The sequence below is a fragment of the Aulonocara sp. 'chitande type north' Nkhata Bay genome, linkage group LG17 (assembly GCF_057382095.1).
Source record: "Aulonocara sp. 'chitande type north' Nkhata Bay isolate Kocher_YH1m ecotype deep benthic linkage group LG17, A_spYH_male_GT1.1, whole genome shotgun sequence".
Classification (NCBI taxonomy): domain Eukaryota; kingdom Metazoa; phylum Chordata; class Actinopteri; order Cichliformes; family Cichlidae; genus Aulonocara; species Aulonocara sp. 'chitande type north' Nkhata Bay.
In genome coordinates, this window is record NC_141360.1 from 31,399,324 (window position 1) to 31,414,426 (window position 15,103).

Below are 15,103 nucleotides of genomic sequence, written 5' to 3' on the forward strand. Positions count from 1 at the left end.
GTTATGCGAAGCTGAAATATATCTCATATCTTATTTATAGAATACAAACAAGACTTAATCTAGGGAAAGAATAAATAAAATGGTCATGGCTAAAAATACCACTTCTACAAGACCACAATACCTATCCATCTATCTATACATAAATACACTCATGCACATAAACACACTTCAACAAATAAAATTAAAATAAACTTAAAAAAACACATTCCAAAAAAAATCTTTGTGAAGCAGAGCCATCTGACACATTTGTACTGTGTGCATTTTTCTTGGATTTACAATATAATTTCATAAATTTTTTGACTGGCCTTATCTTACAAATCTCAGAAGAACGACATGCAAAGTAAAACAAACATTCAGAAGAGCAATTTATTAAACCCTTTTAGGAGCGTCTACAAAGACAAAGGTACATGCAAGATAGTGAGAACTGCATCGGTAACGAAATATCACAGAAAATCAAGAATTTCAAACCGGGTAGCACGGATGAGAAAAAACAAAACATCACTACTCCAAAAAGATTCTGCTCTCTTCGAGGACAGCTATTGTATCCATCTGGTGTTTAAGCAAAACAATACACACATAAGTACTTCCTCACAGTCTTTTTTTTTTTTGCTAATCTGAGGTTAATGTTTACTGCTCTTGCAAAGAACTCAAAATACGATAAAGGTAAACATCATCTTTCCAGTGTAGAGCCATGTGGCCCTTTCTCATGATCTTCTATATTCCACAAAAATCCAGACCATCACGTTGTCATCAAGGACTACCAAAGCAGACTTTGTGGTCATGTGGATGGCGGTACACATCCCAAATCTTTTGTAGCCGAACTGAAATGTTTTTTAAAAAGCCACAGCATTCATTCATTCACATTTTTTACTGTTTACTGGGAACACATTCATTTGTCTAATGACACAATGAACCTTATTTGTCCTTGACAAACACTGAACAGAAACAAGACCTCAATTGATGGCTTACATTTAATAACACTTGACACTCCTGTCATTCATAATATGGATTCTGTACCACAAACAAGAGTGGAGGTCAGTTCATCACTTCAGTGTTGCAATGCTGTTTTTGTTTGCAAAGAGTCTACTGAGATGGCGAAGAGGAAACCTGCCACTGTCGGAATATAGCAAACACCCTTTTAGATTTGTCACGGGGGCCCTGGAAGAAAAAACAAACAAACAAAGCAAAAATCTGTAAATCTATCATATTCATGTCTGATGACTCTTTTTTATGAAATATAAATATTTGAACTTTTTGTCTTGCCTGTGCTGGACTGCCTTCGTCTATACTGGAGTTCTTCTTCATGGGCATGAGGAGGTCCAGAGCAGCTTTCCAGCCCTGCTGATAAAGTCCTGAACCTTTTTCTGAAAAAGGGATAGCCCCAGGATCCACATTCTCCTTTCCTACGGAGATCCAGGGACACCATTCCCTGTGCTGAGCTAAGGGGTCAAATACATTCTTGGGCAAGGGCCCATCCTGAAATAAGAGATAGTAAGTCAACATTTGTATTATACACCTCTGCCTTAAAAAAGGGAATGTTTGTCTTTCATGTTTTAATTTAACAAAATTTCTAACTGAAATGTAAACCAAACAAAATACTCAAATTACTCTTGAAACACTGGCTGAATAACCAGGCAGGACTGTACGGATTCCCTCAGATAAAGTCTGATGCCATCATTTAAAAAAAAAAAAAACACAACAAAAACAAACAAAAAACCTCAGTAATGTTAGTTCTTACTAGACCACCAGCTGATGAGAGGCACAGGCGCTTTGGAGGCAGGCTAGTAGTGCCGTCAGTCCCTGAGCCATCTCCCTGTCCTCTACTGCGAGTTGCGGGCCTCTTGCCCCTCGTCAAAGGGCTTGGCAGTTCTTCGCTGGGGCTAGGTGAGTCTCTGCTCCGGGCACGCAAGGCCACTGGGGAGGAGGTACCCTCTCCCTGTAACATACACCAAGACAGCATAGAAGCAGCTTAGTATATTCTGAAGTTTACATTCACTTGTTCTAATTGAACGGATTAATAAGCATGCATCATAGCTTGTGCACAGCGTGGTTCAGTGTTTTTCCAGCTAATGGCACAGCTCGGGAAATACGCCTGGTCCTCCTCCTTACCTGGTCAGAGCGGGTGGAGTCCTGGCTCCGCAGCTTCATGCGACAAGGAGTTGTAGCAGGGCTCGGTGAGGTGGAAGTCGAATGCTCTCCCTGACCATCATTTGGGGTTGCTGAAGCAGGACTGGTTGCCTGAACAGGGGTGCCCAGTGTATTTGTTGAATTGTCTGCTTCACCTCCCATTCCCTCCATCTGATGGAAATTCCACAAGCCCACCTTGCGCATACAGTAGGAGCAGGTGAGGATCGGCAGGCTCATGGCGTGCAGAGCAGGACTAAGATGGAGAAAAACACTTTTTTGTCCCATGTTTCTAAATTTTCACGCAACTTTTAATGTCAGCATATGACAACACTGATTTCTATGAAAGGAGTTTCGAGTTACATCTCACCTTGCTGCCCAACCGCAGAGAGAAACAATACATGCTGCCATCTGGATAGCTAAAGGCTCAGAGCAAGGAGTCTCTCCCATTCTTTTTTGTTCTTCCTCAATCACCTGCAGCATACTGCTGATAACGTCCTCTGTCAAAGACTGCAAGGAAAGAGTGGCCAATAAGTATAGGTGAAGGAGTGACTCAGACAACTGTTTCTATAATCTCGATAATGCATTCTTTTAAGTGTATTCTCTAATGTAAATAATATGTATAATGCTTTAAACAGCACTGAAGTCAGTATCCTAAAAAGGCTGAAGCCCTTCTGCAGCTTCACCATAGACTTCAGCTGCTCCGGTTTCATTGCTGGCAGCTGCTGTGCAAGGAGACAGGCGCTCTGGAAGCGCTCCAAAAAGGCAGCAAGAAGTGTCGATGGTTCACAGGCTGGAACAAGCCAGAAACGCTCTGAAATAAAAGCAACATTTACCATGATCATTACATGGACAAAAAAGAAAATCAAAGTTTATTCAAGGCAAATTACTTTTGCTGATATATACGTTTTATGCAAAATGCTTGCTCCCACCTGGACATGGAAAGTCAGGCCAAGGACAAAACTTTTCATGCTGTGTCTGAAGCTGCCTTGATATCTCTGCAATGCGGCTTTCATCTGTTTAAAAGAGGAGATGTGCTTCAATTTAAAAAAAATTTTTTTGGCAGCCCGACAATATCAACCTAACCTTGCCAAAAAAAAAACAAAACAACCTGTTTGTCCTCTAGTGTTGTTATTGTGCAGTTGCTTTAAGTTTCACTCACATTTTTCAAAGTCTAAAGTTGGCTGCAAGGATGCACATAGGAAAGCCTGGCAGCTGCAGCACTTGAGCATATCACAGCCAACACTGATCCAGCCATATCTGGCACACATCAAAGGGGAAAGTATGCGTGGTTTGCCTGCCCATTTCAAACAGTGCGGCGCTAAGGGAAACTTCAACTTACATACAGCAAGGACATGTAATAATAACAACATAACATAAAAACAAGAACTAAGATGGCTCATACTGATTCAAAATGAGGGAAAAAAGGATATTGAATAGGATTCCACTCTTGAGAAAAAGGCTTCTTTGTTCGTTGCTTCGCAAGGTGCTTGAGAGTTGCTTTTCACTTCCAGCACATTCAAATCCCCTTGTACACTGAAATCATCAAAAAGGGGAAAACACATCTTCAGTATGCAGTTTTATTTACATGATTGATAAAACAAATATAACTGGTTAAAGCTATGCGTACTTCACGTTATATGTTTCCTATTTTCATTTTATAATCGCACACTACTGAATAGAATCGATTCGTTTAACCTAATGATGGAAGCAAAACCGCAAACTTGCAAAGTAAGGAGTTACTACCAAACTTAAGGTCCCCACCCCCTCTTATCTCTAACTGTACACAGTGGCGACAATTCAGATGCTACCATAACAAACTTGCCCGATGAATACAACAATGAAAGCACAAAGGCGTGCCAGTTCCTAGCTTAGATGCATCCAAACCTGCGGAATCTCATCCGTCTTCTCGTTATGCTGACTGAATGAAGCTAAAAGTACAGCTAGCTAAGTGGCTAGGCAAACTAGCTAGCGCCAACTTGTTCTCCGTCTTTTTAAATTGAACCATGAGCGCTCTCTGATTAAAAAAAAAGAATCGCACCTGTTGGAACCCACGCCTGTTGACGACACCCCCTCATTGAGAATTTCACGAACTTTTTCCGGGGAAACAATAGCAGACTTGTTGTGATTAGAATTGCCGAGACGATCCCCACGACTGCCGCCGAGAGTCGCCATGATCGGCTCTGCGGTCCCACGGAAAATACACCCTGAAACCGACAGTTCCGCTTCGTGATGCTGCAAGACCACAGCGCTGCAACAACATCACTTCTTCACCGTGAACATAGCTTAAATTTCAGAAGCGTAATTCCGTAAGGCTAAATTCATAGATTGACTGTTATTAATGTTTAAATGTAAAGAATTATTTATTTGGTATTTAATATAAAAAAAATTGGGATTTAAAATGTACTTTTTTGTGTGTTTTTAACATTATTATTTTTACTTTTTAAATTTAATTTAAATTTAATTTTACTTTTTTAATTTAATTTAATTTCTTAAATTTTTTAAAATTTGTTTAGGGTTAGGGTTAAAATTTTACTTTTTAAATTTGTATTTTATTATGGATCTTTTGTTAAATGTTGTTATACAGATGCAATAAACTGCAATAAATATGCATACAAAATTCCCCCTTCTGAATTTATTTTTTTGGGCAATATTACACTGTAAGATTAGTAATCCATTAATATCTTCTGCTGTAGTTTGAAGTGGAGGCTTCTTAAGACACCATATGATGCTGTGTAGTTTGTTGTAGAATAAAGAGCTACATAAATTAAATTTCAAATAAGTAATAGCTCTAACACAAATGTAATGAAAACATGAATATTTTCAACTATAAGGTATGCTATATAGACAAAAACAAAGTCGCTTTGAAGAAATTCTTATTTGGTGGAGATTTGTTTTGCAACACATCCCACTAGATACTGTTATTAGCTCAATTTTTAGAATATTGCATCACCAGATAGTAGGAAAATGTGTCTCTGTTCAAGCCAGCACAGTTCTACTTTATGATCTGGAGGCATTTGAGTAAGAATGATGCGTTCTGAGGGCCCAGCATTGTCCCAATATATTTTCATCGAGGACTTTTGGATAAAAGCAGAAACATTTTTGTCCCATCTTGCTTATCTGACCATATTTTTAACATTAGGGAAGAAAATACTAAAGATATTAGTGATTGAAATTATTGACTAAAAGTATTAAATTAAATTTTACATACATGCCATCGCCTACATCACCTGCTCACTGATTTTCAACTCTCCTCCTAATCTAGTTTCCACATCTCTCACTCTGTCTTTATGGTCTGGGTCATCAACTTTCTAAACTCTGTTTTTACTACAGCTCTGCACATCACCTTTGTTCTTGAAAATCATTACCACTCGACTTATTCTCCATTCCTTAGGCATGTTCTCCAAGACTGTGTTAAACAATCTGGTCAAAAGCCCTCTGTCTTAAACATCTCCAGGTATGTCTTTAATAGCTGCCCCCAATTCTTACTACTCATCCTCTGCACTTCCTGATTCACTAACTGTATTTTCTCCAACTGAAAGCACATGAATAGAAAACAAAGTAAGACCTAAAACTGAACCTTATGGTGCACCACAGGTGATGTGATCTCTAGATAATGAATAGCTGCCCATGGTGACAGTTTTTTTTAATGGTTTGTTTGTTTCTCCCCCCAAACATAAGAATGCCACTTCATGTTCTAAATGATAATCTGTCTCCACTCTCAGTTGTTAAAAGAAGGTAATTGGTAACCTTGACTAGGTCTGTACAGTGCAAGCAATAACAACATTTTTTTTCATTATTTGTATTTTTAATATGTGCATATATATATACATATATATATATATATATATATATATATATATGTATATATATATATATATATATATATATATAGCCTGGGAACGCATTTTGGGCCATCCACACTCCAAGTAAAACTGTTGTGTTGTGGATACATACCGGCAAGCGCCGCCCCGCCCACATCTAATGACGCAACGTCCTAATAACGAGTCCAGTGATTGGCCAAGTCCAATCCACAGCGGGGGGAGGTAACGTTTGTGGATGTCTTCCAAACTGACTGAAACGTAAAATGATTCTACGGCTCTTATGAGATGTTGTTTTTATTTGACGTGCCATTCTCCGTGACTGGATTGTAAAGGGGGAGACGATGTCGGACGCCGAATGTGCTCACAGTCCAGACCAGCTGAATAAATTCCAGAAATTGACAGGCCGGCCGCCGCACGGTGTGACGTTAGCAGGTCGGTCAAAAACATTAGCAAGATATGCTAACGACGTTACGCTTTACCTGGACGTTATCATGTTTGTACAGTCAAATTGAGTCTGTGTCATTTACATCAGCTGCTTGTTACTTTGAGTCAGGAATTTTAAACTTTGACTTTACTCGTGATATTTTAAAGCATTACATTCAGGCTAGCAACATCCCGCAATTCTGTTTGATTATCTTTTGATGTGTTGGGTGCGATCCTATCTAAGCTAACAGGAGAAAATAGCACATAATACTTTTGCATAGAGCTTTATCGGCTGCAGTGTGCTACAGTAAATGTTCTAATATCGGCTGGAGTGGATTTCATGGATTTAAGGTTTTATTTATAACAATTTGAAGGTTTAAGCTTTGTGTGTATCTGTGGTTTATGCTGAGGGTTGATAAAATATTTGATGGTTTAAGTGGATCACAGAGCCATGTCCACTAACATGTTTAAAGCTCTTATTAGGTATGTTCTCAGTCATGGAGAGATGTGTTACATCTATATTTTCCAGCAACGTATAGCGAGGATAACTTCAGTATAACCTCTACTGGTCAAAAAACTAAAAACTAAAACCCAAACATATCTGAGCTGATCTATTGTGTGTATAAAATTTTCAAAGAATAGACTGCTCTTTGGTTGCTAGTTATTTCCTCTTATGCCTGTGGTAGATCCTAAGTTGAGATCCTGTATACTTTTGTGTTTTACAGATACAAGCTGGTCAGGAAAGGGAAATTCTGCAGTGCAAAGACCAAAACTGGTCACTCTAACGGATGCTGACATAGATCTACAGAGAAATATTATCTTGATGACTGATAAAATACTTATATTGTAGTTTTATTGCTCATATGAAGTTTTACAAGACAGTAGGAGCAAATAGGTGCCATAGTGTGCCTGAGTATTGATGAAACTACAATGGGTAGAAGATGGACTACAAAACGCACATCCTCCTTCACCACAACATGTTCTGACCCTTTTGTTTTATGGAGGTCTTATAAAAGAGAACAGTCTGTGGAAAAACTCACTGTAGGCTTAAAAAGAAGAAAAATCTAGGGCCAGGTGTACTAACGTCTACAGCAGCACAAAGCCTTCTTTTGACATTAAAAAGCTGCTGGATTTACGAAAGAGACTAAGTGTCAGTATGTGAACAGGAGGGGTTTTTTGAGGCTGGTATTATGCCAAATGTATTTGTATTTTCACTTTCAGGAGGAGAATATTTAAATGAGTCACACCAGTGTAAATTACAAAGTCTTCGGAACACAATTTACTGCAAATTGCACAAACTTTAGTGCTGGAAAAAAAAAAAGTTGTGTTTGGAAAAAAAATTGCGTGCGTGTTTAGAGGCAAACCCCATTTGTTGAATCTGTAACTAATAAAAGGTTTGGGGAGTTAAATTAATGCTTAAATGTTGCAATGTGCTATTAAAACTAAAAGGCGAAGTGCGCATTCACGCACATGGGATAGTAACATAGCAACTGAGATGGCTCATCATCTGACTGTAAATGATGTTTTGTGGTCTTTTGCGCATGGTACAGGTCAGCTGTTCCACACAGATTTCAGGTTTATAGGGCAGGACAGTTTTTAATAATGCAGTTCTCCTCTGGATCAATCTTGCGCTGCACCTGAGTCCTAATCATTAGACCCCTTTGCACAGTGCTGAGAAATAACTCTTCTGATAGAAGAGTTATTTCTTATATAAAAAGCATATTCACTTTTATTCAGCCTCGTCTCATTTATCATGATTGCCTTGCTGTTTTCAGAGGAAAAAAAATTATATGAAACCTGAGCTTAAACTGGATTATTTTAGTTAGCAGGCATGCAGCGCTTTGCCTTCCTCTGGATTTTTAAGCCACTAATTTGCATTCTTTCTACAAAAAGTTGTTTTTTCTTTTTACTGAGGTGAACTGGCTGCATCTTTATATATAAATTACAGCACATTGTTAGTAAATTACCCTGTAACTGCGGCTTCACAGTAATTTGCCTCAATTAGTATATCTATCCAATAGCATTTAAAAAATTAAATACAAGAAAATAGGATTTTTTTTAATCTTCTGTGTAACTCCTTTCCTCCTCTCTGTTAAGGATTTCTGCAACTGCATTAAAATTCGCTCCATCCATCATCATGTATCCCAGCTGACCTGTTGTAAAAATTATTTATGGTAATCCTAAAGACTGCAATACAGCCAAGGAAATTAGTAATGAATGCTGATTATACTGAACCTTAAGCACATTCTTATCAGTTAACATAGATCATAATCTTGAGCTTATATAGCGTTCTTGGTCTAACGCCTTTACGTTTCTTCCCAAGTTCCAGTAAATGTCATACAACGACTCTTGTAATGCAGAATTTCTCATAGTTATGAATATGAAAGTTGACATGTTATGTATATAACCGGTGGAGCATTAGTCAGGTTGGAGCTATAACTAGTCTTAAGTTCTAAAAAACGTTTGACTTTTTAGATGCATATGCAGATTATACTCTAACGCTTTAATTGATTTGATTGCTGGGTGATATGACCACGGCATATCACTGTTATTACAAGTACTTGTATTACTTTTGGATAATGTTTTTTATATACCTTTTTTTTTTTCTGTCAGTTTAAAAAAAAAAAAAAAAGTTTGTTTCATCTGGTAAAGCAGTGTCAAAGTCCAAATCATGCATAAAATTAAGAGCAGCATTTAGCTCAAGTAGTAGCTTTTTGGTATGATGGATGGTACTCCTCATCGTCATTTTTAGGCTTTGATTGTTTATTTTTTTTCTGTTTCCAGGGCATCGCACACCACCTGCCCGCAGTGGGCACCGCTGCGTCGCTGACAACACTAACCTGTATGTGTTTGGTGGGTACAACCCTGACTACGATGAGTCAGGAGGCTCAGAAAATGAAGACTATCCACTTTTCAGGGAGCTATGGAGGTATCATTTTGCAACAGGCTGCTGGCAGCAGATCCGAACAGAGGGCTACATGCCCACAGAGCTGGCATCAATGTCAGGTGAAGCATTGTGTATTTAGTACTTCTGAACATTTTACTAGTGTTTACACATTGTTGGTATTTCATACCCCCACCCCCAAAAAAACCAAACAAACAAACAAAAAAAAAACAAAACACATATGAAAATCAAATTTGGTGTTGCTGTTTTTCTGCAGCTGTTTTGCACGGTAACAACCTCCTGGTGTTTGGGGGCACCGGAATCCCCTTTGGTGAAAATAATGGCAACGACGTTCACGTTTGTAACGTGAAGTACAAACGATGGTCGCTGCTCAACTGTCGAGGGAAGAAGCCCAACAGAATCTATGGACAGGTAGCCACAGAAATCAGTCGTCCTCCTTTCTGACGACCACATTCAAATTAGAAAAATTTGTACGTAAAATTTTTGTTTCAGTGTTTTATCTGCCATTTCATACTTTCTGCCTCCAGGCAATGGTTATTATAAACGGCTTCCTGTACGTGTTTGGAGGGACAACAGGTTATATCTACAGCACAGACCTACACAGGCTGGACCTGACCACAAGAGAGTGGATCCACCTTAAGCCCAACAACCCTCCCGATGACCTGCCCGAGGAGCGGTATGATGATAGAGGAGTTTAGCATTAGGGGTGGGGGGGATATTTTGTTTGGCAATATTGTATCAATACAGGGAAACCAAATATCAATATTTTATAGAATACAATAAATTTCTCTGCAGTTCACTGCTGTATTATCAGAAACAGATTGGATATAATTGCCACTTTGACCCCATTCAATTGCCGACTGATTCCGTCTTATGTTAACATTTATGGCAGGTTATAGTGACATTGTTGGTATGCTTGAAAATCATTTTGCAAGCAAAAAAGAATTATTAATAATAATTGGGCGACCGTGGCTCAGGGGGTTGGGAAGTGCATCTGTAACTGGAAGGTCGCCGGAATTATTATTGCAGAATCTTAAAAATTACAATAATATTGTATCGCGAGTGAAGTTTTCTGATAACATATCTCTTTCCATCTCTACTAGTATTAAAATGTTAAAATTCCTTGTCATGGTGTGTTTCACAGATATAGGCATGAAATAGCACATGATGGACAGAGGATCTATATTCTGGGAGGAGGAACTTCCTGGACATCATATCCTTTAGATAAGGTACTGTACCACTGAAAGATTTTATATACCCTCAAGTAACTTGTCACCAGCTAAGGTTCCAGCTAAGGAAAATCCATGTCCCTGGTGTATTCATAGTCTTAGTCTAAAGTCTAGTCTTTTTTTGAACTCCCTAGGATTTGTTTAGTGTGCCAATGGTAAAAAGAGAAGAAACAAAACTCTGGTTTTACAAAAAAAAATAAAAAATCTGTACACTACTACTAAAAAAGCATATAAAAATGCTAGCATTAGTCATTGTTTATATATCTGTACTTCTACGCAAAAGCTGATCAGATGATTTGGAAATATTTTGAATTTATCAGTAGAAGTGTCTTCCATCTTGATAATTGTCCAAGTCTGTCATTTTTCACACATGTCACTTTTTAAAATGTTTTTTTTAATTTTTTTTATTTATTTAAGATACATGCTTATAATCTGGAAACCAATTCCTGGGAGGAGATTACAACTAAACCTCATGAAAAGATAGGTTTGTATACTTCACATCATGATTAACTGTAAGCCTATGCTATCCTTAACAGTAGTGCACTTTGCTAAAATATCTGTGCTTTTGACAGGCTATCCTGCTCCTCGAAGGTGCCATAGCTGCGTGCAGATACGCAACGGTGAGGCCTGCTATACCAAAGAACATATTTCTGTATAGCCAGTATCACTTATTAAGCACTGTAATTTCATACTACATCCTCTCATTCTAATGTTTTTATCTGCTTTTTCTATTGTAGATGTATTTATCTGTGGAGGCTACAATGGGGAATTGATATTAGCTGATCTGTGGAAAATCAACCTTCAGACTTTCCAGTGGAGCAAACTACCAGCAGTGATGCCCGAGCCAGCCTACTTTCACTGTGCTGCTGTTACCCCAGTTAGTACAATACCATTTCTTTGGATCAGTCTAAATTTCAAAGTAGCAAAATTACCTTAGTACTCACCAAACTCAGAATATAAATGTATACACAGAAGGTGAAATTACATGTTAGATAAGCTGTCGTGGGTTCCTAGCATATACTATATAAAAAGATGGACAAAGCCATGGTGACGTCACCTTCTGGTTTGCAGATTCTCTCTGTAAAGCCTCTAGCTGATGCATCTGTTTGTAAATCCAAATATGACAAACTGTGAGGACAGTGCTTACAGCAATCTGTCCATCACAGAGGAGTGATGCCCTAAAGCGCAGCATGGTTTATCAAACCGTTTTACAAAATATATATAATTTACAAAGTGAATATCATTCTGGTATAAATAAATAATGAAACTGGTTATTTCATTATGTAAATATTTATACTATGAGGAAAATATTTACAGAAATGTTGAAAATGTTGTAAATCCAATAAAAAAGCAGGGTCATTTTCTTCTTTAAAAAAAAGAGGGGAAAATATGAGTCTTATACAATCATCCCTATCCTGACTGTTAGTAAATATGAGGTTTTAGGCTTCACATTTCAGAACTTGAGGCTCCTTGACAATTTTGACATTGATGCACATTATTGATCAATTGTGGAGCTGTAGTAACTACAGAGGGAAGGAGTTTACGAGTGATGCCGTGAAGCTATGAGAACGAGTTGTGGAGGCTAGGTTAAGAAGATAGGTAACGATCAGTGAGCTGCAGAATGGCTTCACACCAATAAAGAGCTCTACAGATGCAATGTTTGCTTTGAGAGTGTTGATGCAGAAGTATTAAGGAGGAGGACTTGCACTTTATGGATCTAGATAAAACATTAAGTTATGGTGCCAAGAGAGGATCAGTATTACTGCATGAACCCAGGAGTGGCAGAAATATGAGAGGGTGCTGCAAGACGTGGTGAGGTGTGATAGATAGTTTCAATGTGTGGATGAGACCAGTGATTGGCTCTAAGCCCCTGATGATGGCTGTTTTTTGTCTATATTTGTGGACATCTAATTTTGTTTTTGATGTTATAGTTATTATATGGAACCGTCCTCTTAAAATAAAAATAAAAAACTGTTGGTGATCCAGAAGGTGCAAGGAGAACCTAATGAAAAGATTTTGTTTGTTACCAGTTGGATAATCAATGATGACATTGAAGAAGTTTAGAAGCCTGAACCTTGTTAAGCTGTATACACTGTAAAATGTACCTTTTCCCCATCTCTTTTGTTTTGTACCCAGGCTGGCTGCATGTACATCCATGGTGGTGTGGTGAACATCCATGAGAACAAGAGAACTGGCTCTCTGTTCAAGATCTGGCTGACTGTGCCCAGCCTGTTGGAGCTATGCTGGGAGAAGCTCCTCAAGGCCTTTCCCCACCTTTCTTCACTCCCCACCATGCAGCTGCTCAACCTGGGCCTCACACAGGAACTCACTGAACGTTTGAAATAGACTTAGCGGAGCAAGAACACGTAAAATGGAAGGGACAGCGAGGAGAGCGGCTCAGTACAAAATTGAATTCACAGGAAGTCTTAGGGTGACCCAAGCCCCGCCCTGCCCTCCCGCCTGACGTAGCCTCGCCTTAAAACCAAAAACAATGGGATGCCTTTTTCTTTTGTTTTTCTTCCTTTTTTTTATAGTTAAAGTGATGAAGAACAGAGTATATGTGGAATGTTTTATGGATTTTACTCAAGACCCTGTCCCCCCCCACTGGTCCCTGCACTTGTGTCAAACTAATACAGTCATGGTTTTCATCAAACAGCTGGAAATGGTTTATTTTGCCCCGGCATGAAGTCAAACACTGTTTTCTCCCATTGTTTGTTTGTTTGTTTGTTTGTTTGTTTGTTTGTTTTTTGTCCAAATCGGCATTATCTGGTAATTTTAAAAGTTCAGTGTGAATGACGAATGCATGTATATTAAAATGAAATCACTTTTTATGGGGGAGGGTGGGGTAGCTTCGTGAACTGATGTTGCAGTTTGCACATTTTTGTCTTACACATTTGTGGACATTTGGTTTTTTGTTTTTGTCATCTTTAAAAAAAAAAAAATTCTTCATGCAGAGGCGACGATAGTATTGACATCAGTCTGAAACAGTGGCAGATGGTGGTTTGAACCATGGCGGTGTTTTTTGCACATTTTAGCCAATTTAATACTATTCCCTATCTAATATATAATTTTCATTTCTACTGACCTGTTGTAGAGTTTTAGATTATTGTGAATGTTTTTGTGACTTCCTCACTGGCCTTTTTATTTCACTTTACTCTCTAAGGTTCATTGATCAGCCAATTACAATAACCTTTCTCTGAGCTTTTAATGTCAAAGTGGATCATTGCATAACTTTGACTGTAAGTAATCTTAAATTTCCAGTTTCTCCAAATTATTTTTATATCTTAAAAAACAAAAAGACATGCCATCTGCCTGGGATATAAAAGCATTCAAATCCTAAAAAATGAAATTAGTGCATGCCGTGAAAAGAGTCTTATGTTATTTGTGGTGAATTGCCTAAAACATGCAGAAACACTGTGCTGTTCATTGGCATGTAAGGAAGTTTTAAATGCTGGTTTTGCCTGTGTCTGGACCTCTGTAGTTCCTGTATTGTTCATTATACATCATATTGCAGCCTAGTCTGGAGATGAAATTGAAGCGAGGTGGGTATGTTCAAGATAATTTATTATTTTCTTTCCCTTTTCATTGTGTTTGCTTGCAGGTTTCATTTGTAAACCAAACCATGCTACACATCACTGTGAATTTGGTGCTTAAAAAAAAATATATATATATATATATCTATATATAGATATATTTAAGATGATTATATTTGAATAAAGACTTGATTCTGTTTAAAATTTTACTCCCTCTTTGTTTAAGACACATGATGCACAGGGAGTTGCTTCAGTAGCAGGCTTACACGAACATCTGTTTATACTGCAGTGCCTTTCTCCCAAACTGATATTGAGGTTTGACAAATAGAGGCAGATATTTGCATGTTTAGACAAAATTCTTAGACTTACAAGTAAATTAAAAGTCCCATAATTGCATATTGTGACATGTTGCTGGCCAAGATTGTAATTTTATATCCTGTAATCTTAAAAACCAAGTGTTTAAATAAAATATGTTCATGTTTACAGATGCCAAATAATATTCACCTTCAAAATGTGATTATGACAAGATCCCATATGTATTTTTTAATATACATATGATGGGATGTTGCCAGATGGTTTGGTCACATATGCATGAGTCTGCCTGCATTATTTTTACCTTGTTCCTTTTTCTTCTGCTTTTCCCCCTTTGCTGTTCCAAATTACTGATGCATGATGTCATTACCTGCTCCCACACCCCCCCCCCCCTTTTTTTTTTTTTTTTTTAAATAACATCAAATCGTTACTTTGGGACACAGTTTTACAGGTGACCCCGAAAATGTTGTACACTGGGCTTGTATGAGTGTCGTGTTAAGAGGTCTCTAAATAAAGGCGTTCTGTAAAGAGCTCTCTGTCCCCCCCAGTTTTCTTTCCTGTACTAATGCTTAGCATGACGCACACTAGAATTGTCCAGTGTAAGACTCTTGCATGGATCGTTGCTGCCACTTTTATTCTTTTATTCAAAGTGCTTTTATTCAAAGTCCACAATAGATCAAAGTCATACATCCCTGTATTTGTTGTGTTTGTGAAGCTGAATTTGCCCAAATGCTAGTGAATAACATAACCTCA

At 38.0% G+C, this 15,103-nt stretch overlaps 2 protein-coding genes across 3 annotated transcripts; one reads left to right on the plus strand and one right to left on the minus strand.

Annotated features, from left to right (window-relative positions):
- Positions 1-352: 352 nt before the first annotated feature.
- On the minus strand, positions 353-4,334 carry zc3hc1 (zinc finger, C3HC-type containing 1). 2 transcript variants are annotated; one of them, XM_086269797.1, is made up of 10 exons: positions 4,166-4,334; positions 3,558-3,660; positions 3,287-3,437; positions 3,057-3,140; positions 2,811-2,938; positions 2,495-2,634; positions 2,110-2,380; positions 1,739-1,936; positions 1,264-1,476; positions 353-1,158 (listed from the first exon to the last, which is right to left on the minus strand). In XM_086269797.1, the coding sequence occupies exons 1-10, from the start codon at positions 4,297-4,299 to the stop codon at positions 1,084-1,086; spliced, it is 1,497 nt and encodes a 498-aa protein (XP_086125923.1). In that variant the 5' UTR covers positions 4,300-4,334; the 3' UTR covers positions 353-1,083. The 2 variants fall into 2 exon arrangements, with proteins under 2 accessions (XP_086125923.1, XP_086125924.1); XM_086269798.1 differs by lacking the exon at positions 4,166-4,334 and adding an exon at positions 4,012-4,098.
- A 1,820-nt stretch (positions 4,335-6,154) lies between these two features.
- On the plus strand, positions 6,155-14,950 carry klhdc10 (kelch domain containing 10). The gene is made up of 9 exons (XM_086269478.1): positions 6,155-6,380; positions 9,156-9,377; positions 9,533-9,687; positions 9,804-9,952; positions 10,421-10,505; positions 10,923-10,989; positions 11,078-11,125; positions 11,243-11,382; positions 12,642-14,950. Exons 1-9 carry the CDS (start codon positions 6,290-6,292, stop codon positions 12,849-12,851), a joined length of 1,167 nt encoding a protein of 388 aa, XP_086125604.1. The 5' UTR covers positions 6,155-6,289; the 3' UTR covers positions 12,852-14,950.
- The last annotated feature ends 153 nt before the right edge of the window (positions 14,951-15,103 follow it).